This window comes from Diplotaxodon limnothrissa, linkage group LG18, assembly GCF_057381915.1.
Source record: "Diplotaxodon limnothrissa isolate DT_005_m linkage group LG18, D_limnothrissa_male_GT1.1, whole genome shotgun sequence".
In the NCBI taxonomy this organism is placed as follows: domain Eukaryota; kingdom Metazoa; phylum Chordata; class Actinopteri; order Cichliformes; family Cichlidae; genus Diplotaxodon; species Diplotaxodon limnothrissa.
The window spans coordinates 9,237,483-9,262,015 of record NC_140613.1 but is presented as its reverse complement, the minus strand read 5'-3'; the positions used below and the strand labels follow the sequence as shown (position 1 = coordinate 9,262,015).

Genomic DNA, 24,533 nt, shown 5'->3' with positions numbered 1-24,533 from the left:
AATGAGGAATATCTCATGTACCACACTTGTTTCTTCAAAACTGAAAGGCATCACTTCAGATATCTCATATCTTTCATCTGGATCCCCTCCATCATCCCTTTTCTCTTCTTTACTCATGAGATCATGGTGGAAGAATGAAGGAGTTTGAGCAAAGTTAGTGAGTAGAGCACCACTGGCCAGGGATGTGGGGAGCAAAGAGTCATTAGGGACTGAGGAGGTCAAGGAAAAAGAATGATGAGATAAGTTACTGTCTAGGAGCTTGTTCTGGGTGCTTAGGAGGGGAGAAGTGAAGGAGGCTGCAAAGGAAGAAGTGGAGAGAAGGGAGGATGAGGTGGAAGATAGTTTGGAGGGTTGGAGAGAGGAGCAAGAGGAAGGCTGTGCTGCAAAATCTATGAGTGAGGAGGAAAGCTGGGGCATTATTGTGGAGGTTTGAGCTAAGAACTTATTCTCCAGACTTGGGGGAGAATAATTTGAAGTCAAACTTCTCCCACATGTTGCCTGCTGCTGCTTCTGCACTCCTGGGGCCAGGCTTGCTGACTGCAAAGTCAGAGCACTCATCTGCAGAAAAAGAGATCAGAATGTCAAAAGCCACTCCTCTCCTCTCAGTCACAAGCCATATAATCCTAGAGAGCACAGAGTATTGAGTGGCAGGATTCCTTCTACTGTTTGAACAAGCACTGTTTTATTGTATCTAAGGGCGTGAACCATATTACAGGAACAAAGTCTGAAAACATGATGCCCAACAGACTGTAGATAGTGTCATTGGGAAACATACAGAATAATGCATGAATAACATACAGAAATGTGAACAAATATAAATCTGTCAAATATAAATACAAATATAAATGGGCCTTGAAGCAGACCGCAAACGCAGCTCGAAACTAAAGTAAAACTTGCTAAACTGACACATAATTGGGACTACGACGTTTAAACTTGGTGCGGTGATCTCCAGAGTTTGTTTTGGATTAAAAAAAACAAAACAAAACAAAAACAACAACTCATGTTATGTCATCGATTTGACAATTATCCATGTGTAAACAACAAGAATAAGGGCAGTAAAATCAGCCACCAAAGTCAGAAATAAAACAAACACTGATATAAGTTATACGGAAAGAACATTAGCTGCAATGAATGAACTGCCAAATGCAAACACAGCACAACATTTGCAGCTGAATTCAATATGGGAGCAAATGTTTCGTTCTTTGCAGTGACTCAAGTTTTCATAGGCGTGGTTAGCTACAAGGACGATTGCTAGACACAGGAAACTCACCGCAAAACCCACAATTTCAACTCCGTGGGTAGAGAGTTTGATATACAACGTTTCCGTCAGACGTTATTTTCTGTTTCGAAGCCCCTTCAAGTCAAGAGTAACCACTGATTTCCTGTAAACGGCTGTCATACAAACACCTGTCCTGTCAGCCGGCTATCAAAAGACCAGTGATTGGTCAGAATACTGTGTTCGTAATACGATTTTTTTTTTTACCGTAATACCGGACATATGGGTGTCGACCAGAAAAGAACAACTGTCACGCGCAATAAATTCAGATATATTTATTTGAAAAAGATAATAATCTTAGATAAACATATAACACCATAAAACATATCTAAGCTGTTTAATGTTCAAATAATAAAGTCATTATGGATGATGAAGTTACCGTAAATGCCGGACTGAGGCACAAAGAGGAAACGCAAACGCTCTATTTCCGCTGCAGCAGCCAGAACGGGTACATCAAAAAAGAAAGGAAAATGTGGATAGTGAGGACGAACTGAGGCCGGAGGAGACACGTCGAACTTCAACTACTCCTTTCACAAGGCCACGTTACTGGGCAGTTGGGATTATTTAAACTGTCCATCCGAGTATTTTACCATATTACGGGTCGTTTCGAAGTTAATCCGTCCACCTCGTTCTGTGGTAGTTTGTTTTGAGGAAGCAGCGCGGCTAGCCAGCTCAATTAGCCTACCAGAGATGGGGACGAGAACGAGTCGCCTACACGAAGACACGGTTTCCTCAGCTTTCGGGAAAGATGGGACAAAGCGGGATTCCTGTCGGCGACCTCGCTGCACGAGGCCCACCAGCCTCGTTGTCGACTTTTCGGTGAGCTTCGATGACACTGAGGCTAACCGAAGCCGATCGGAGGAGGGTAGTGACTCGGACCCGGGGCAGCTCGGAGCGAGCGCGGACGGCAGCCCTGCTGACCACCACAGCATCCCCTCTAGCATTGGCCAGGCGTCACCCGGGGACGACGACAGCAGCGAGGGGAAACCCGAGGAAGACGGCAATGTTAGCCCAGAGGCTCCCGTCGACGCAGAACACCAGCAGGTTGAGGAGACAGGCCGCACACCACACCGCACCTTTTCCGAGCGGCTGCCCGGGAATCGGCACTCTGCCACCCGTGTTGGCGCAAGGTCCGCCCGTGTTCGAAGCACACACCAGCGGCCGGTGTCAGAGGCTTGGATCGGCCTTTACCGTTTGAACAATCGCCACGGCAGTAAGTTAACATCTAAACAGCACCAGATAGATATGTATATATATTTTTAAAAATACAATCTTTAGCATTTGCGCCACATAAATGACATTTCCTTAGTAACGGGGCTGGTCTGCACCAGTAATTGTGGTTTGGCTTGCATACAGCTAGGCGTTTTTCCACAGAAGCTACATAAAATCCATGGATGTGTTGGAGCTTGAAGATGACGGGAAAAGATTGCGCAATACCTGAGGAGAAGGGGGGAAAATGTGGGGGTTGACTGTGCTTTCATTAGACAGCTGATGTTAATCTGAAGTCAGACAAAATAATAACACAGGGCTATTAAAACCTTGACTAAGAGAAAAATGCAACTGTTGCATCCTTAAGTAAAAGACATGTTTTTTGGATATAACGACATCATAAATGCCACAGTGCAACCCTCAATCAAGCCAGTCTGGAATTAAATGGATTTGCTGAGGAATTTACATTCTTGGACAGATAATCTTTTTTTTTTTTTTTTTTCCTGCTCGCATGCTGACTAAAATAATCAGAGGACCTATTGTATGAAGCAGACCTGTGGCATAAAACTGGAAGTGATGATATACAAGTCCATTCAGTTCACAAGGCCTGCTGACAGTGGCTGTCCGTGGTAAATCCTGCAGCATGAAAGTCTTAAGCAACAAACTGCCTTTTTTTTTTCTTTTTTTTTTTAAATAACTTGCATTAAAATTGGAACATTAGTGTGCAGAGGAAGCCAAAAAAAATTTTGCACTTGTCTCGGCCTGCATTAGATAATCAGATGAATAGAGATGGTGGAGATGTGACGGCAAGCGTGACATTTTGAGCCAACACAGAGCAGTGTGGTGGATTTCCCAGGCCAGCCCTCTAGCAAGTGTAGGGAAATGGGTCACAACTGCACATGCCTGCTCACTGCTGGCAGCGAATCATAGATGGAGGAGGCAAATGTAGGGCAGCGAGGCACTGTTTCTGCCTGGCTCTCCTATCTACGAATGGCTCGAGCAGTGGCCATCCCTCAAGACTGAGTCGGTGTTTTGAGCAGTGAGTACAGTCAAATAACGTTATTTCAGGTCAGTTACACTCAGGGCAACGTCTTTCTCACCATCTCAGGCATGGGAACGCCTCATTTAGCATGTGTGTTTCAGGCTGCTCTTTGGTTTGCGGTTTCAGCTTGTGCAACCTAGATGTCCAAACACAACACTTGTGCTCAGCGCGCATCATCTATCATTTATATCGTGCTGTGACACACAGTGTTAATCTTGGGTCTGTTGTGTCTGTGCCCTCTACAGATATCCGCTGTCCTTTCTGCTCAAAGCCTTTCCCGGGGGGTCGGATTGAGGATCACCTGTTGAGTTGCCTCACATCTCCTCCTCTACCTTACAACAGTAAGTATCGTGCCACTAAAATACTCCTACAGCTGTGTTTATTAAAAGGCTGGTGACTTAATGTCAGGGTTTTTCCCTATGCATAAAAAAAACACATTCTGGCACTCATCAAAGTGCCCTTTGAACTTTCCAGAAGAGAAGATCACAAAGTCTCTGACAAAAATATGAGCAACACTTTATTTTTAAGTAGGCTTTAATATAATCAAGTCAAAAAACTTTTTTTCATCAAACTGAACATAATAAGAGGAACATTCAGACTTCTGTAGACTCATTGCCTTTGCTATATATGGACTGGTTACATGCATTGCCATTCCCCAGAGGGCCATTTTTAGCCTGGAAAAACCCTGATTGTTGATTTGTGTGTTTGTGCATTTACAGCGGATGTGCTCAGTAAAGACAGTGGAGAGTGTTCCATCTGTTTGGAGGATTTGGTACAGGGAGAGACCATCGCCAGACTGGCCTGCCTCTGCGTCTACCACAAGAGGTATGAATGAAATTAAAATAAAATGTAGGGCAGATAAGCTTGTTTCTTCGCTTGGGACAAAACGTGACATTAAAAGTAAACTCACTGGGCAAATGTGGTGGTTTCCAGAGCTGACATCTATCTGAAACAAGGATGCAAAAGTTGTTCTGTACTAGTGTGTATCGTATATAGAGCTACACTTTTCTGAGAATTACAGATCGGTTGCTCATGTCCCAGATAGGATGTGCCAGACTCAACTCTGTAATCTTTGCTAAAGTGATGGAATTGGGAAGCCTTGTTTTGAAATTTGAGATAAAATGGATTAAAGCCAAACATGTGTTCACATTATTTTGACTTATTATTATGCTCATTTCCTGCTGTATGTATTTAATTCATTTAAACTTTGGCCACGTTTAATAAGAGCATCCTCCATTATAAATATGTGACAGAAAAAAAGGGAAGACTTTAAATATTTTTTCAGTAAGAGCTTTAACAACTGTGAAAACACATGCAGGATTATTGCATTTTAATTTGACAGATGTGAGCACAGTGTTTTCTAAGTGGCAATGACATTTCTAGGAAAAAACTAAATGACTATCAACTTTCATAATGTGTTTCAGCCCATTTGACATTTTTAAAACGTGCTGTAATGTTCAACGCTTTATTTTTTTGTAACTTCCAAGGAATTAATGACATTTCTAGGAGATTTTTTTTTTTTTACTGTGATCCTGTATTTTGTATGTTTCAGCCAATTTATTTAAAAAACAAAAAAAACCCCACATTGACAGTTTAAAACAAACTGTAATGTTCATCACTTGATTTTTGCCCAGCTTCCAAGAAGCCACTGATTTCCCCTTAATCTCAGTACAGCCGATTTACCAAGATTAGGTAATCGATCACTCAAGATCCAGCCTGCTGTATTTTTTATAACTTTTAAAAAAATTACAGATAACATAATTAGTTCTCCAAAAGTTGATTCTGTTCATCTGGACGTAGCGTTTTGAGTGGGATTTGTTTTGCTCCTTAGTAAGGCAGGCCTTTATGCATCACTAAAAGTAGAGCGCAGGACTAAAAACACTGTAAGCACAGTCATGGATGGAGTCTGGTCAGTGCTTTGCGTGTGGCTCATTTGGTGAATAACAAATGTACATTAGTTGTACAGATTGCAAGTTTTGCAGTTTTATGAATGTTTACATGCACTGCTGCTGCCATCTCGGATTGTTAAGTCTGGGTCGGTGAGGCTGCTCCGGCTTTCTACGTTTGAAAATTTCTAACTTCAAACGGAACGCGCTGCTAGAGCCGGTCACAAGCCGGGAGACGAATAGGATCACTAATCGGGTCTGAGGTATATGAGGACAATCTGCCATAATGTTGTTTTGTGCTTTACTAGCTACACTGCTAACAGACCCAAAATCATTGACTATTTCTACTGAATAAAGAAAGTCAGTCGGTTACTTATGTGAATACATCGTGTGTGTCTTATATAAAACTACTTGTATTGATTGAGTTTCTTATCAATCATTTTAAACAGTTTATACAAGACTATACAAGTATTTTATTTTTTACTGTTGATTAATCTTACACCGGTTTTCATTATTCAATGTGTTTACCCAACGCTCAATGCAATTACTTAATTTTGTTTTAGTAGTAGCATCACCCAAAACATTCAGTTTAATTATCCAAAAAAAGGAGAGAGAAAGGAGCACAACCTAAAATCTCCTGCTGGTAAATGCTTTCCCCCCCACACCATTTTTTTTTTTTTTTTTTTTTTTTTTTTTCCTCCCATCCAGGCTCATTAAGTATCGACTGCTTGTCTCAGCTCCAGATTAGTGACTTAAAGCCAATAAAAATAAGTCATTACCATCTGAAAAACATGAGGTGAGGGCACGAGTTAAAAGTAAAGAGGCCATTAACTTAAGGGGGGAAAAAACTCCTAACAGACTTTTGCAACTCAAAACAAAAAGACAAAGGCAAACAGCCAAAAGAGGCCCCGAGGTCTTCAGGCGTCTTATCTCTGCTCCATTTGTATTCAGGGAGTCAACGAGGCCTTAAAGGATTAACTGCTGAATGTTTACCCTTTTATTTTGGTTTCACACCTCCTGTGAGTGGATTAGGCCTTGTGGGAGACGCTACAACCACAGGCAGACCTTCGAGCTTCTCCCACATTCACATGAGTTGATTCAAGTATATCGTCTTGGTGTCTCCACATTCTCAGTGTGCTCTGTCTCCCTGCAGCTGCATTGATTCCTGGTCAAAGGTGAAGCCTTGCTGCCCTGAACATCCCTTTGATTGACTCATGGGGTCACATGTATCCCACGCCGTGACCAACCTGACTCAGGTACGTGCACTGCTGACCTGATAAATGACCAAAACGTGCAGCTAGTACTGCCTGCAGTGAAGAGTAATGGTGACATTATGGTTCAGCAGTGGTAGCGTGTGTGCAATCCGGAGTGCCTACTTGCACAGAGCGCCTGGTTTCAATAGGGGCAGCATGTGATGTATGTGGCACAACCAGTCTGTGGATTTCCCCTGTTTGTGCTACCGTTGGTCCATCAGCGAGCTGTGGAGAAAAGCAAATTTATAACAGACTGTTTCACTTCAGCTCTTTGAATTTGAAGACAATGCCTCTCACTTTCGTGGTTAACTCTGCTGTTGCTCCCTTCCCTGATCTGGCCCTCTTACCAACCACTCAGCTTTCTACCGATGCACGGCGTCATCCGTGTCCAGCAGCATGCATTTGGGATTTTGGAGGACTGCAGTGGAGAATGTTTGCACCCCCCTAGGGGATGCATACGCAAATTGACACAATTGTGGTACACTAAATTACGCATAACTACAATTATTAAGTGTAATGTATTTAGGTCACACAGTCATTTAAAATGTTGCCAGTACTACAGCCGAGCTGGTGGATTTTTTTGCATCAGCAATTGTGTTTTTGAAGAACCAGACCTTCAAAGCTATGAAAGAACGACATTTATTATGAGTCCTATTAGCACTAAAGGAGGCTTAGGTGTAACTAAACATTGGCTACACTGAGCAGGAAAGTGCTGGTGAGACGGAGAACTACAAGCCCTTCAAACCCCTGACGACACATTAAGCTGTAAATTTAATTTGCAGAAAGTGTGCTCCGATAACCCACGTGTAGGTTACACAATGAAATAAGTCGCTTTGTGCATGCTTGTAATTAACCAAGCTACAGATTAAACTACAGATAAGCACCGCGGTGCGTTGCAACGGGAACAGGAAGTGAGACATTGCCACAACAAAGCCAGCACCAAATAAGAGTGCCAGTATCCACGAGTTGTTGGCAAGTTGTTTAAAAAAATAAAATGTGTGGTTAGATTTGTTTTCTGGAGGGAAACAGGCCCCCACCTTGAGTGTGAAATTGATGCAAGACAAAGAGCTGCGACTGTTAATTATGCCATTATTGACGGATCCAGTGATTGCTTTCTAGATTAGCTATTGTGTGTGATAAATGCCAACAATGTCTGTAAAATGCTAGTCTGGTATGCACATTAATTTCCCAGTGGATGTGTTATAGATTTATTTACTGTTCATCAAAATGTGTTTTTCAAGATGGATTTATTAGTTGTACTTTTCAGAAAAGTAAAGAAATGCAATGTGAATCTTTTAGTTTAGCGTTAGCGTCTGAGCCATAGAGAATATAAAAGATGAAAGGAACAATTTTTTTTTTTTAAAACTTTTTTTTTATGGGTTCTATTTTGAGACCTCAAGATGAGCTCAATAAGTCATCAGACAATGCCCAGCATACCCTGGTTAATCCTGCTTTCTAAAACAGAATAATCAGATTGAAAGAAACAGTTTGTTTTATTCAATTCAATTTTATTTATATAGCGCCAAATCACAACAGCAGTCTCCTCAAGCCGCTTTATATTGTACAGTAGATACAGAGGAAAAACCCAACAATCATATGACCCCCTATGAGCAAGCACTTTGGGAAGGAAAAACTCCCTTTTAACAGGAAGAAACCTCCGGCAGAACCAGGCTCAGGGAGGGGCGGGGCCATCTGCTGTGACCAGTTGGGGTGATGATGAAACGCATGCTGCTTAGATACCATATTTCTAAGAGACAGAGATTAATAACAGATATGATTCAATGCAGAGAGGTCTATTAACACATAGTGAGTGAGAAAGGTGACTGGAAAGGAAAAACTCAATGCATCATGGGAATCCCCCAGCAGCCTACATCTATTGCAGCATAACTAAGGGAGGATTCAGGGTCACCTGGTCCAGCCCTAACTATATGCTTTAGCAAAAAGGAAAGTTTTAAGCCTAATCTTGAAAGTAGAGATAGTGTCTGTCTCCCAAATCCAAGCTGGAAGCTGGTTCCACAGAAGAGGAGCCTGAAAACTGAAGGCTCTCCCTCCCATTCAACATTTAAATACTCTAGGAACAACAATAGGCCTGCAGTGCGAGAGCGAAGTGCTCTAATGGGGTGATATGGTACTACAAGGTCATTAAGCTAAGATGGGGCCTGATTATTTAAGACCTTGTATGTGAGGAGCAGGATTTTGAATTCAATTCTGGATTTAACAGGAAGCCAATGAAGGGAAGCCAAAACAGGAGAAATATGCTCTCTCTTTCTAGTCCTTGTCAGTACTCTTGCTGCAGCATTTTGGATTAGCTGAAGGCTTTTCAGTGAGTTTTTAGGACATCCTGATAATAATGAATTACAGTAGTCCAGTCTGGAAGTAATAAATGCATGAACTAGCTTTTCAGCGTCACTCTGAGACAGGATATTTCAAATTTTGGAGATGTTGCGCAAATGGAAGAAAGCAATCTTACATATTTGTTAAATATGCGCATTGAAGGACATGTCTTGGTCAAAAATAACTCCAAGGTTCCTCACAGTGTTACTGGAGGCCAAGGTAATGCCATCCAGAGTAAGAATCTGGTTAGATACCATATTTCTAGGCTTTTCAGGGCCGAGTACAATAACCTCAGTTTTATCTGAATTAAGAAGCAGAAAGTTAGCGGCCATCCAGGTCTTTATGTCTTTAAGACATTCCTGCAGTTTAACTAATTGGTGTGTGTTATCTGGCTTCATAGATAGATAGAGCTGGGTGTCATCTGCATAGCAGTGAAAATGTATGCTATGTCTTCTAATGATGCTGCCTAGGGGAAGCATGTATAATGTAAACAGAATTGGTCCTAGCACTGAACCCTGTGGAACTCCATAATTAACCTCAGTGTGTGAAGAGGACTCTCCATTTACATGAACAAATTGGAGTCTATTAGATAGATACGATACAAACCACTGCAGCGCAGTACCTGTAATACCTAAAGCGTGCTCTAATCGTGCTAAAAGAATATTATGGTCAACGGTATCGAACGCTGCACTAAGGTCTAGCAGGACAAGCACAGAGATGAGTCCACTGTCAGAGGCCATAAGAAGATCATTTGTAACCTTCACTAAAGCTGTTTCTGTGCTGTGATGAGCTCTGAAACCTGACTGAAACTCTTCAAATAAGCCATTCCTCTGCAGATGATCTGTTAGCTGTTTGACAACTACTCTTTCAAGGATTTTTGATATGAAAGGAAGGTTGGAGATTGGCCTATAATTAGCTAAGACTGCTGGGTCTAGAGATGGCTTTTTGAGTAAAGGTTTAACTACAGCCACCTTGAAGGCCTGTGGTACATAGCTGATCATTAGAGATAGGTTGATCATATTTAAGATCAAAGAATTAATTAATGGCAGGACTTCTTTGAGCAGTTTTGTAGGAATGGGGTCTAAAAGACACGTTGATGGTTTGGAGGAAGTAATTATAGAAGTTAACTCAGAAAGATCAATTGGAGAAAAAGAGACTAACTTAACATCAATGGTACTAAGAGTAGCTGTAGATAATATTACATCTGTGGGATGGTTATTGGTAATTTTTTCTCTAATGATTAAAATTTTATTTGTGAAGAAGTTCATGAAGTCATTACTAGTTAACGTTAAAGGGATTGTTGGCTCAACAGAGCTCTGACTGTTTGTCAGCCTGGCTACAGTGCTGAAGAGAAACCTGGGGTTGTTCTTATTTTCTTCAATCAGTGATGAATAGTAAGATGTTCTGGCTTTGCGGAGGGCTTTCTTATAAAGCAGCAAACTATTTCTCCAGGCTAAATGATGATCCTCTAAATTTGTGACACGCCATTTCCTCTCCAGCTTACGAGTCATCTGCTTTAGGCTACGTGTTTGAGAATTATACCACGGAGTCAGGTACTTCTGATTAGAGACCTTAGTTTTCACAGGAGCTACAGTATCCAGAGTCGTACGTAGTGAGGAGGTAAAATTATTAACAAGATAATCGACCTCTGTTGGAGCAGCGTTCAGATAGCTGCTCTGCTCTATGTTGGTACAGGGCATTGAAGATGATAGCAGTGGGTGGATTATATTCTTAAACTTAGTTACAGCACTTTTTGAAAGACATCTACTGTGATAAAGTCTACTCTCCACTGCTGTGTAATCAATTATTGTAAATTTAAATGTTATCAGGAAATGATCAGACAGGAGAGGGTTTTCAGGAAACATTGTTAAATGTTCAGTTTCTATACCACATGTTAACACAAGATCTAGAGTGTGATTAAAGTGGTGGGTGGGTTCTTTTACAGTTTGAGAGAAGCCAATTGAGTCTAACAGATTAAATGCCATGTTGAGGCTGTCATTTTTAGCATCTACATGGATGTTTCTGGATTTCTCAGTGTTCACAAAACACTGTGTGTGAGAGTGGGTGCGTGGGGTTGGGAGAAACTGCACCCTCAAAGTTTTTTGCGTCAGTGCTGAACTTAATAGTGTTTGAATAGAAAATAAATGCTGGCAGCACAAAGAACTTCTGCCTGTGGCCACATCGTTTCTGTAAAACACCAAAAACAACAACAAAAAAGATATAGAATTGATATAAATTTTCACATTTTTTCTGTCTTTGCTGCAGTCTGTTTTTCAGCACAGTCCCCACGGCCTGTATTAATGAATCTTTTTTTTTTCTTTTTTCTTCTTCTTCTTCTTTCGTGTCTTTTTCTGCCCTCACAGGAGACTACACTGAATCCGAAAAATCCCCAATAAAAAATGTGTAATTGAACAAACGAAAGCCCACTGTCACTCTTGGACACAGACTACAAATACATGAGCGGAGAACAGACGATCCTAAGAGGAAGCTGCACGTGAAGACACCTGATGCTCTCTGCTGGGATCGCTCCCTTTTGAGCTTGACCATTTCAAGCCAAACTCCTCCCGACAGTTCAAAAATCCGTGGTCGAGACATCCCCTCCCGGTTGGAACAGAAACGACAGCGTTTATCCGTCTATCCTGCGCACTTGGCTTTAAACTGCAGAACGTATAAATATTATCATCCTAGAACGAACTTAAACCTGGCTGCGGGGGAAGGGGGGGGGGGGGGGCTAAAAAAGAAAAGAAAAAATGGTCTTAACTGTGACTCTGGATCCTCTCCTGTGTATTTTCTCTCCCTCCCAACGGGATTGTTTATTTTATCAAGTGTTTTGCAAAAAAAAAGACAAAATCCAAAACAGAACGATTATCGTTCCATGTCATACATCGGATGAATGTTTTCTTTTCTCGGCTCACCCCATAAATGAACCAACCTCACACTGAAAGCGCAAACTGTTACTATGTAAACATTGCTTTATTTTGATTGAGCTGGAGGTTGAGGACTTGTATTTGGTGAGTGGGGGCTGCCGTCATTAGGTGTTGGGTTTTTTTTGTTTTGTTTTTTGTTTTTCCTCTCCTGTTACATGTAAACATTTCAGGGGATGTTTGGGGGCCTAACTGTTTGGGGAGTGGAAAAATAAGTCTTTTTTTTGTTGTTAGGTCAGACTTGTAGGTGGTTGAATAGCGGTGGGTTTAATGTGCTGCTACTTGGTGAGCGTTGAGGAGGGTTTGTAGGTATTTTATAGGGCCATAGTAGCGCTGGTGTTTGCACCAACTTGTGCACTTTTGTCCCTCAGGCTTGTTTTAGTTTAAACCATAAGATCCAGGATAAGATTGTTTGTGTGTTTGTATGCGTGTGCACGTTTAGATAACAACCAGGGACAGACTATGTCCTGAGCACGACTGTAAGTGTGTGTGTGTGTGTGTGTGTGTGTGTGTGTACTGTAAATTGCCCAGAAGTCTGCTTGGTGAACCGGCTTAACTGCATTCAACATCCTTCCTGTTTAATGTTGTATTTGGTACGCAACATGGCGGCTCACATGGTCGAAACTTCTACTTTGAAAGCTGTTTTGAGTTTTTGTCCCCTGCCTCCTCTGTCCTCTGGGGTGTAATTTGGATTCTTTCTCTCTGCTTTTGGACCACGCAACAGTTTCGCCATCTGGTTACACAAATGCCAGATCGAGGGGAGATAAAGGGACAGATGTATTTTTGGAGCAAGTGTACACCATGTGGTATCTGCCTCGATCCATAACACTGGAGGCTACGGACAGCTGATGGTTAATTATTACATAAGCAGGCCCCCCCCCCCCCCCCCCCAATTCCCCTTGTTTTTTTGTTTTTTTTTATTTAGGCTATTTTATTATCACAATGCTCATGTTTGTTGCTAAATGTGTTAAATGGCTATCCTTGGCCTTTCTTTTTGTGTGTGTGTGTTGATTGCCTTTTGCCTGGTGAAGGGGTTCTTGTGCAAAGAGGTATTTGTGGTGTCGTTTTTGGGGGCTGAGCTGAAGTGGAAGCCGAAACAGTAAGGCTGCTCAACAGATGCTGCCTGATACAGGTCGTACGTAGGCCAGTGGAAACTCTAGCAGTAAGAACAAAAAATATATTGTAACTGATTGCTTTTGCTGCCTGCTCTAAAGGTGTTTACCTTTCAGCGCTGCAGTGGTGTGGGGCGGTTTAGAGGTTGGCCAAGAGGTGAGCCATGCTCACAGGTTTGTTCACCCCAGCCTCTGTTGGTCTTTTCTGTCTCCCCCCACCCCAATGTTCTGCAGTCTGCGGTGCTATAACCTGTCCCGTCATTAGAGGGCAGCCTTGTGCATGTTTCTCTTATTTTGTATTGGAGAAAAGAAAAATAAAGCCAAAAATAGTTTGTTTGTGCATTTAGGTCTGTGTTGTTGTGGGGGACAGGGCAGAAGAGGAGGCGCATTGATCATTTAGATGTTCAGATTACATTTGTCGTGGTGATAAGTTATGATATTGTATACTTTGGCTGGGAGGGTTTTAAGGGGGGGTGTTTGTGTGAGTGTGTGTGTGTGTGTTCAGAGGGGTGTTGGTGGCAGTTGGGTTGTCAATAAAGATTACAGACAATCCAAAACCGCCACGTTACTCTTGATTTACTTCCTTAACCCCCTCTAAGCTGTGCGGTGCAATACCTCAAATTTTTACCAATGCTAGCTAAATGCTCTGTGTGCAAACTAGCCCCTCTCCAACCAAGGATGTATTTTGTATAAATATTCTCAAGTCTTTGGTTTCGAATCACAGGGCGCCATTTCCCTGCCTGCCCTGTGATTACAGACCGATGTTTAAAATGTCACCACAGCGGTATCTGCATCCCCAAGATATGGACAATCTGCCTTTACTCTGGTATAAAACAAACAAATTGAGTTTTATTTATTAAATTGTAAATATGTAATACAATTCAAGAAAATTGCTTGGTCCTTGTCTGTTCAATATACTGTTTCTAAGCTCCGATCTTTTGTATGTCTCAAATTGTTTTTATATGTATTTTTTACAATAAATATGTGTGACAGATGTTTTGTCCGTGTCTGTTTTGTGTGTATATATATTTTTGTTTTGGTTAAGTTGTCAAAAATGTCTCCTTGTTTGTGGAGCTTGACTGCGGCGCCTGCTTAAGCATATGTGTAGATTTCAGGAGTTACATTGGACATGTCATCTCCATGTGAACAGAAGGAGAGGAATCTCCAAAAGTTGATACTGTTCATGTGGACGTAGCGTTTTCAGTGGGAGAAACACTTCGTCACTCATCCAAGTGACTTCTTCAGTCTCAGCTGACTGCAGGTTTCCTCAATCTTATAAACCGAAGGAGAGGCATTACTTGTTCTTTAATAATTAATGTAAAGTAAGCAGAGGAAGGTGTTTGGTAACTCTTAAGCCATCGTTGGCTGTTCTTGTTTTTTTTCATCCCCCAATAACAAATAATTCCTAAAAATGATGAAAAACATCCACAATGGTGATGTCCTTAAGGTGCAGAAAAATGCATTTTGACCATTTTGAAAATTGCTGCTAAAATGCATCTGAGCTACTGAAGCAGATTTGTAAACGACATCACATTTCAGCAAACAAAATGCATAAAAGTAGCACGATTTCAGATACGCTTCATGGTCCAACTCTCATGACTGAAACCAGGTAAACACAGAAGATATTTATGTGATTTGAGCTAGCAGGGAAAATACATAAAGGCAATGTCCCCAAAAAAGTCTGTCATTTTACAGCGAGAGATTATTCACAAGTGGGAATACGGTCAAGACATTTACCAATCTTCCCAGTAGTGAAATGTCCCAACGAGGTCCTGCCCAAGGACTGACTCTGCAATGCTCTGAGAAACTTGAAATCTAAGAGACTAGAGGCCTCAGTTAGCATGTTAAATGTTACAGATCATTATGGTCCGATCAGAAAAAGCTGAACAAGTGTGGTTCTTGTTTGGAAGGGTTCCCCAGAGCAAGGTTAATGTAGTTAACTAAAAATAATTAGATGTGAAAAAACATTTTATAGGACACATCTGTAGTTTTAGGATCTGTTACTTTGGCAAAAACTGTATTACAACAAGCCTGCTGAGGCACGCGTTTATTGAGTTTCTAGATGTCTCCAAGACTGTGAGTCATCAGCTTTCAAAAGGTTCTGTGTTCTTACTTTAATACTTGTACTGATGCTCCGAAATCTTACTTCTGACATTTACCCTCCGTAATATAATTAAAAAGAAAAACTTACACGAATAAAACTAAACATTTTGTGACAATAAAAACTAATTTGAAACAGGAAAACTACGCTGGAACTTAAACTGAATTAAAAACAAAGTGAAAATAAAATTAAAAACCAATTAGAAAATACAAAACTATAATAAGTTAAATGAAATTTAAGGCAATTTAAGGCAACCTATGAACCAGAGTGTCTACTCAGCTGTATGGCTTTATCACATTTATATTTAAAGTCCTAAAAGAAACAATAATTGGATTTGTATTACTGTCGTAGGCTGACTTAAAGACTGCCACTAAGTAATGCACTTATTTTACAAAAATCATCAGTAACAAGCCAGCATATCAGTTATTTCAGGCTTATATGCATATGTGGCAGACAGCAAAGTGCACACTGCTGAGCATAGAAGAGGTTTGTGAGAACCAGACAGCACAATGAGGAGCTTTTATAAAGCACAGTACACTGTGTTCAGGTCAGAGACATTATAAGAGCGAGACGTGGCACTCAAACAATCCTGAATTTAAATGCATGAGTAATTCAGCAGCAGTAATAAAAATCAAATCCTTCCAATCCTTATTTCAGATGAAAGTCACCAAACGTTTTAAGCAGTTTTGATCAGATTTGCCTGGAGATTCCATACATGCAATTTTTGTGTCCTGTGACCACCAACATTACAGTTAATTGAAATAATGCTTTAAAATAAATGTCCAAGTATCTAAACTAGCTCTACTGTAGCTCCTGCAGCTGGTACCTGCAAGTCCCAGCACAGCCCAACCATTATGCAATGGTATGGGTCATTGTGCAATGAAGACAAACATCACACAGTTCCCATTTATGAAATCTGAGCTTTAAGTTTGTGATGTGGTCATTTCCAAGTTCCGAATTTCTGACTTTATTCTGCATTAAATCTAAAAATCAGGGAGGGCACAACATGTTACTGTTGCATTTAAAAGCATGTTTTGTGCCTTAGTTCTTTTTACAGTTGAAACCACAACATCCCCTCAGTATCTGTGAACTGAAGCTCCCAGCTCTACCACATGATGCCCCTCAGCTATTTCCTCTTCTGCACTCGACGTCACCATTGAACTCTAAGCTTGAACTGCTCCAGAAATTGACCTGAAGAAAGTAAAGTAACTTTAAATTTTTAGGAAGTGTCCGGCAGCCAGTGTTACAAGAATCACAGCATTTGTCGGGGAAAGAATGGATTTTCCTAAATATCAACACACACTATAGTTGTTTTGTATAAACACAATGAAAATGAAACTGAAAAGAGGCAGTGATGTAAACAGACCTGAAAATATACCACAACCGTCTTCAAAACTATAAGCTATGTCATAATTTAAAAATAATAAACCTGTGAAATAAAAGCTATCACTTAAATAACAACTCCTCTTAGTGTCTGTTTGTTCATTATGGTTGTGTGTGTATATATACTGTTTTTAATTAAGGACAGCAGACATTAAAAATAACTGAAGTAAACACAAAATATTTTGTGTTGTCCCAAAAGATGAATATTTATCCTAGTACTTTTATTTTCTTGAGGGAAATGTGAGCACTGAATGAGCTGTCTGGAAATAGGTTGCACACTTATTATTGCAATTACAGTCTATGCCTGACAGCAGCAGACAAACTGAATATGTGAATATTTTCAGGACAGCTTTCCAAAGACAAAATATTACCCCAGATTTCTATGAATATTGTATTTAGTTAGCATTTATAAATACTATTTTAAAAAAGAACTATTTGTGTTATACTTTAAGTACTTCCTCATAATTTGAATAAAACCAGACAATTATGAATGTACTCATGTTCAAGCACCTGTTTCTACATTTGCACACATAAGCAATACTTTGAACCACAGACAGACAGGTAAAAAAAAAAAAAATCACGTAATTCTTTGTTTTTACATTCATCAGGTCCCAATTAGCCCAAATAGCAAAGAGAAATTAAAAATGCATGCCATGAAAGAGTTCGGGTCTTAGGAGGTTAAAGTGAATGAAAGTTTAACAGATTCAAAATGAAAGCAGAACAGTCAGTAGCTTCTGATCACATGATTCGAGAGGCTGACTGCTGGAGTAAGGACTCAGCAAATTTGCTGCAGAAGGAGAAGCCTGGCCATATTGTCACAAACTGCAGTTTAGGTAGACTGTGAGAAAAAGGATACGGCAGGATGACGGCAACAAATGGCAAACCTTTATTCAGGTTGCAAGCAGTCCAGGAAACAAGTCCAAAAATAGGGGCAAACAGAAGCCAAATCAATGCAGAGAGAAGGCACACAACTGAGCAACTAATGAATGATGCAGCCACTATGTCAAAATCTAAGGGAAAGGAGAGGACTATTTATACATATAAGGTAATCAGGGAAGCAGGAACAGCTGGAGGAATGATACACAGGTACAGACAATCAGGACAATGACACAGGGGAATATGTAAAAATCAATCATTTTTACATTTTTACAGCACTCAATTCTGGAAGTTCAGACTGAGGAGGACCCTGGGAAGTCCTTGGACACTTTAATGGCCAACGATCTGTTAAGAAACAAAGGAGTTTTTAAACCCTGTCAGTCATCAGAAGGTTTCGCCACTTTAAAGTGGAAGGAAGTGAAACTCAATATCACGTAAGTAAAATATACAGCTGCCATCGTCAGCCTGTCCAGGTTTAACGTGTAGCCTTCATCACATTAAGTACTGTGGGATTATCAAGCAACAGAGGTAGGAAGAACAATAATTTACTCTCTATTATAGACCTATACTACAGTATGTAAAAGGTAACGTCCTGTGTACCTGACACCAGTGCTTCTCCTACTGGTAAAAACAACTGTTTGCAAGTTTTATAGTTTACTTAATTTGCACTGTTCTTGTTTCATTTAATTATCTGGACTGCTTTTTCTAAATAAGGCAGCATTATTTCATTCATGGATCTGATCATGTCTAATTTCAGACTCTTACTTTACTGATGTTGTGATCATTATTTAAGTTTTGCTGTGTTTAGACGTTCAGATTCTTGTGGATGTCTGATATGATTTCCACTTGTAGTGTGGCCAAAAACCTGAAAGGTTTAAAAGGCCACCATGACTCTGGGTCAGTTCCCTTTATAGACTTCTAATTCAAGTGTCCATAAAAACAGATTTCATGTAAGATGCAGCAAAAACTGAGCTCTGTCCATTAAACACTTCATTGTCTACAAGTAGTCTTAACTTAAAAAAGATCAAGGATATTCCCAGCAACAGTTCATTTGTAACAAAATGAGCTAAAATAATATTGTGTAATGTGCATTAAACTTAAATGAAGTAAAGTAAGGTCATTTGTGTTCAAGTGTTTAATTTTTAAGTAAAGACAGCATGTCTAATTTTAGTGTGAAAACTGCAATATAGTTTGCAAAATAAGTTCAGTTTAATTAGGTATCATAAATCTTTTAGCCAACATCAGCTGACACAACACCAACTTTCCCACGGTAAATGCTGAAATCAAACATTTTACTTCTCAGTGCCCACATCATTCTTGTGTAACAAGTCAGCAGCAAGCCTGGATTTTTTAAAAAAACAATCTGCATCTGACTTGCAATGCTGTGCATGACCCTTCTGTCCACATTCAGAATTATTGCAGCTATTTGAAACCAAATATATGAGTAGAAATATTATTTTAGTAGCTCGGTTACTGATTTTAATGACGTCCTCGTGTTTTATTGTATTTTTTTAAACCTTGCACTTTCCACTTGTGCTGATATACATGCCACAGCTGATGTTTACTTGAATTTAACTTTTACATTTGGTTCCTCTTTTGTCACTGACTTTCAGTTTTTACCAGAATGTCAGCAGACTCCATCACTTCCAAGGAGACACAGCACGATCCCGGCTCTGATGTCCCCTCAGCATCGATGCATTCCTACCAAGAAGAGCAGCCTCCAGCCTACTCTGAAGCCCCACCAGTGTACAAACCACCTCAAATCTCTCGTTATGAGTCTTTCCATGACATAAACCCACAGATATCATCAGAAACGACTCCGCTGGTGTCCTCATCTTCCTTTGATGACGAGATAGTGAGGAAAGGGTTTATTAGAAAGGTTTGTACGCTACGTTTTGGACGATAACTCTAAGAATCCACCATAAATATTGAAAATCTTTCTGAGACATGTGCGCCAAGTACTCTTTGTATTTGCTGCAACACAACAACACAAAACTGTTTTCTTTTGTTGTTGTTATGATCAGTAATTTTAACTCCATTTAGCTATAAAATAAGTAATATTATGCACCTTAAAAAAATCAGACTAAATTAAATGAGTAAGTCAACTTTCTTGCCCCTGAAAAATGACATATTATTCTATATTCTGAAACTGAAAATAACACAAAAGCTCATAAAAATAAAGCAATTTTTAAAACTAAGAACTAGACTGAAACAATAAAAGAGGAAAAGAATCAAAAAGGAATTAAAACATACAAAACTTAAGTAACCCTGAATTTCACAGCCAGTTACAGGAAGCCGTAATGGCACGTCAACATAGCAGCCAGATGTTTTGGTCGGGTCTACTTTCACACAACAGCCACTTGGAGTGGGAGAAGTTGGGTGTTTCAAATCCTGTTTACTTTTAGGGAGCTGTTTATTTTATGAACTGGTAATTGCAGCACGTGGTAATCACATGTTACAGTTGGCAAAATCAGGAACTATTTTGTGCCTGTATGCGGAAGATTAAGGAGGCTGTTTCTCTCACTTTCTTCCTGAGCACAAATAAGTAGATTTGAGAAAAGAGAGAAGTCAAACTTATTTTCAAGGACCACACAAGCATCCTTGAATTTCCACGCCCTCCCTGAGCCTGCAAGGGTCCTTAACGGGTACTCCAGCTTTCTCCACAGTCCAGAGACCCACACTTTGGTTAACTGTTGATATTGAACAGGCCAAATGTGATCGGCTGCCACTCTGTTAGGATGGCCACAGATTAACAACCTCTCCAGGTTGTATCCTGCCTCTCACCCTATGACAGCTGGGATAGGCTCCAGCTGCGAAGTGACCCTGAACTGGATAAATTGAGGAAAATGAATAGATGATCTACATACAACCCAATTTGAGTGGGACTAGCCAGTAAAGACATTGTATAACAACCCATCTTTATTTTAATATAGAGAACTAAAAGTATGTTTTAAAAACAATAACACTTAATGAACCCTGCTTCTGCAGATGATACACCTTAAAAAAGTGTATTGCTTAAGTTTATTGCTATTATAATTCACAGCGACTGTTGAAAAGCACAAACTCTTCACATTTACAGGTTTCACGCACTAAACATTGATAGTATTTTACTCTGTGATTGAAATAATGTCTCAAGATCTAAAAAATACTCAACTTTTAATATTCTTTGACTCCAGTGTGATGAAGTTGGTGTTACCTCACCAGGTACTGTATGCATTTTACTGAAAAATCAAAGATTTCTTTGGGCCATCCTGGGGGCTGGTCTGGGGTCTTTGGTGAGCCAACTCTGGCTCCAGAACTGCATGTTTGACACCACGTTTATAATATTTCAAAGCAGCCTCTGACTAAGGAAACAGTTGACATTGTTGGACTAGTTCTTCTTTGTTAATGTGAGTTAAATTTAAGGAAAAACATTTGCAGTTTTCTTTTACAGTGTAGTTACTTAGTAATAAAGTTGTACCGGTAATTTAAAAAACAAAACTCAGCCTTTTCTCTTTTCCGGGACAGGTTTTTAGCATCGTGACGCTCCAGCTGCTGTTCACCTTCACTGTAGTGTGCGTGTTCACCTTCTCCAGCGTGGTCAAAGAGGCAGTGCAATCAAACATTTGGGTATATCTCAGTTCCTTCATCGTCTTCGTTGTGGTCGCCATCGCCCTCAGTTGCTGCAAGTCCTTCAGCCAGCATCACCCGTGGAACATTGTGGCACTGGTGGGTCACAAATAACAAAACCATGTATCAAATGGATATGAAACACGGCACAGTCACATTTTTGGAAAGAGAAGTGAAATACTTTGGTCATGCAGTCAGGATGGCACCTCAGCTTGTGAACCACTTAACTAAAAACTAGAAGTTAAAGTATAAGTGCTAAGTGCTCAGCAATAACTTTGTTAAAAAAAAGGAAATAAAGGTCAGAATAAGAACAACAGCAACAAAAAAAACCACTGATGACTTTTGTCAAAGATTTAGACTTCCACAAACAGATAGTAAATGTTCTGGCACTTATGTAGCACTTTTCTATTCTAACTGAGAACTCAAAGCTCTAAATGACTTGTGAAAAGTTTGCTTTTTACATTTTCCAAAACAAAACCTCTAAAGTTTTCTCTAAAGGGCAGCAGATTCACTGAGTGATTTCAGGTTTGGTTGGCATGTTAATTTAGGACAGGCTCTTCCTGTTCCTGTTGTTGTTAAATACTGCACATACAGCAGAGCAAAACGCAAGCAGAAGCTCACTGCTGCACCTTTTCTTTTAAAAGCACTCATTAAGTGCATTCATGTCTGAATGCATGGCAAGTGTATGAATGAGTGTGTGTATAAGAGAAAAAGAAAAAGCCTTAAACCAAACCTGCTCATGTGTTCTGCTTTCTTATCTAGGTCACCTCAACCCGGCAATTCCTGGAAGAGACTGGCAAACACAACAAACTAGAAAAGCAGAGGCCAAAAGGCCACATTGCCCGAATATAAAAGTTTGTTTTTTCAGTGTCGGAAACAAGCATCCATACCTGAAGACCACATTCACACAATTTCTTTCTGGCCTTGCTTCTTGTACATGTTCTGTTCTGTTTTCATTATTTGATATGTTCTTATTTTTTGTTTTGAGTGAAAATAAGTGGAAAATGTGTTTCACGTGTTCTGGAGATGTTTAATGCACTTAATTTTCTACCTCCAGTTTGTTGTCACTGTGAGCATGTCATACATGACGGGGACCATCGCCTCCTTTCACAACACCACTGCTGTGATCCTGGCTATGGGAGTAACGCTGGCCATTTCTATCTCAATCATCGCTTTTTCAGCGCAGGTGAGACCGTCAGGCTGTGCAGAAGCGCTACATTTGAAAAGCTTTCTTCTTCTTCTTCTTCACCAAAGCAGAGTGCATATTTCTCAGCTGACTTTGAAGTCAGAACTCTGAAAAGTTTCTGTAAAGAAAATCCACAGCACATCAGAATAACACAAAATGCATGCAGTGAAAAATGTAACGTGAAAGGGAAGCTGATTAACTATTTGGTCATAGATGATTTTAATTGACTGATATTTGTAAGACTGATATCGAATATTCTGATATTTGATTTTTTTTTCTTTCAGACACACGAAACATAAATAGATTCCCCTAACATTCATTATCTGGTTGCCCTCTGGTGGACAAACTATGCAACTTCACCACTCATACCATGGTTGAAGGATTCCATTATTATATATTTTTTTTAATATTCATTTATAAATACTGATACTGATCAGCCCAACCAATAGTTTTTTTAATCTCCCCTCTATTTTTTTTAATGATTAAGCAATCTTTCATTTTAAAGAAAATTATAAATCACTGGTCCCGGCTCCTTCAGTGCAAACATTTGCTAATTTTGCAGGGTTTTTTTTATATCACAGTAAATTTAATATTGCTCATATTGTAGATTATTTCTCATTCAAGACATTTAAATACATCAACATAGTCCCTTGGAGAGTATGCAAACACTTTTTCCTTGCATTTGAAAGATCTGAAATGCCTTATTTTATGAGACTCATATGCTTCAAGTTTCAAAAGATTAATATTTCACATGTTCATTTCATATGTCACATGGTTACTGTGCACTACAGAAAAAAAATCTAAATAAGATTAGACACTGATAGATTATTTAATAATGACATTCATGTCTTTATGTCTTTCTGTTATTTGCAGACTCGCTATGATTTTACTTATTGCAACAGTGCTTTGTTGATTCTGGTCGTGGACGTCGCCATGTTTGGGATATTTTGCACATTCTACTACAGCTACATTGCTGAAGTTATCTATGGATGTCTGGGAGCTCTGTTGTTTTCATTGGTAAGAGAAGGAACAAGATCCAGTAAGGTCCACAGGTTTTCGAACGAGGACACTTTTAAAATACAACAACAAAGAGTTTCAGCTTTAATTCAAGGAGTTTAAATAAATCTGCATTAGCTGTATTTTGTTTAATTTAAAATACAGTATATTTTAATATAATTTGATCGCATTTTTCTCACACTGGTCTAAATCTCCTCCTCCTCTGCCTCTCTTAGTACCTGGTGATCGACTGTCAGCTGGTGATGGGGAGGATGGCCTACAGTGCAGATCCAGAAGATTACATCAACGCTGCTCTCAGAATCTACCTAGATGTAGTCCTAATTTTCCTCTACATCCTGGGGAGGAGGTGAAACTGCATATACAAAACAAACGGACACTTCAGACTGTGGATTAAAATGTCCTCTATCATTATGTGCTGTATATAATCTCCTCGCATCATGTCACACACAAAAAAAAAAAAAATCTGTTTGCATAGAATCTTGTCTTTGTCTCAGATTTAAATCCATTAAAAATCAAACAAAAAAAACCACCACACTATGTTGAGTCATTTATTTTTATTCCCACTCTTCAAAATTTAAAAACCTTCATCCTCATAACAGATCCAGAAGAATATTTGTGTTACAACAAACACCTACACTAAAACCATTCTACCCTTAATAATGATAATGAGACCTTCTACTGATCCAAGGACGTTTAGTAATATACATATACAGGGACAAAAAGTAGTGCAAAAGGTTTTGTGTATCCTCTCCATGTTAAAGTATCTAGTATAACAAACCTCTGTCGAACAACAGCTTTTTCTCATACATGATACCAGGATATAAGAGAAACTGTAGAAAATCCAAGAAAAAGTTGAACTCAAAGTTGATGTTTTCCCTCAGTTGGTCCCTCATGGTTTCCTCAGACACTCATTTATATATGGTGATGCAGAACCTTCAGCAAATCCTGCTGCCAGCATCAGTGATTATTTTGAGTTATTTCAACCCAGCAGTCAATTCGATATAAGATGTCAAAGAAGTGAAAATGCTGGCACTAATCCCAAGATGGGGGAAAAAAATCAATTCATATGCAAGATTTTCCTTTTTAATATAATTTATTGTATAATGAAACATCCACTAGTCATGCCTTTGATGACGCATCTACAGTTTTTGTCTTGGAAAAAACCCTAAAACAATTCATTATATTATCAAAACAGCTGTAAATGATTTTTCTCAGTTGAGCAATTGCTGCAGCCTTATATGAACGAGTGTTTTCAGGTGTAACATCCAACCCCCACCCATGCCCCGAAACATAGAAGTTAACGCTACATGAAGAATGACTAAAAA

At 39.6% G+C, this 24,533-nt stretch overlaps 3 protein-coding genes across 3 annotated transcripts in view; 2 read left to right on the top strand and 1 right to left on the bottom strand.

Annotated features, from left to right (window-relative positions):
* tep1 (telomerase-associated protein 1) overlaps positions 1-1,423 on the bottom strand; it is a 38,233-nt gene extending 36,810 nt beyond the window's left edge. The window contains exons 1-2 of the mRNA XM_085377975.1: positions 1,271-1,423; positions 22-558 (exon numbers count right to left, since the gene is read on the bottom strand). Of these exons, the coding sequence (XP_085234101.1) occupies positions 22-558 (537 nt within the window). The 5' untranslated portion in view covers positions 1,271-1,423. The remainder of the gene's footprint in view (positions 1-21; positions 559-1,270) is intronic.
* Positions 1,424-1,736: 313 nt separating this feature from the next.
* LOC146613078 (uncharacterized) lies at positions 1,737-13,965 on the top strand. The gene is made up of 5 exons (XM_085377872.1): positions 1,737-2,489; positions 3,773-3,868; positions 4,247-4,352; positions 6,567-6,669; positions 11,364-13,965. Exons 1-4 carry the CDS (start codon positions 1,967-1,969, stop codon positions 6,622-6,624), a joined length of 783 nt encoding a protein of 260 aa, XP_085233998.1. The 5' UTR covers positions 1,737-1,966; the 3' UTR covers positions 6,625-6,669; positions 11,364-13,965.
* A 5,055-nt stretch (positions 13,966-19,020) lies between these two features.
* LOC146613077 (protein lifeguard 1) lies at positions 19,021-23,590 on the top strand. Its single transcript, XM_085378525.1, has 5 exons — positions 19,021-19,275; positions 20,904-21,104; positions 22,063-22,191; positions 23,065-23,208; positions 23,424-23,590. Exons 1-5 carry the CDS (start codon positions 19,021-19,023, stop codon positions 23,556-23,558), a joined length of 864 nt encoding a protein of 287 aa, XP_085234651.1. The 3' UTR covers positions 23,559-23,590.
* The last annotated feature ends 943 nt before the right edge of the window (positions 23,591-24,533 follow it).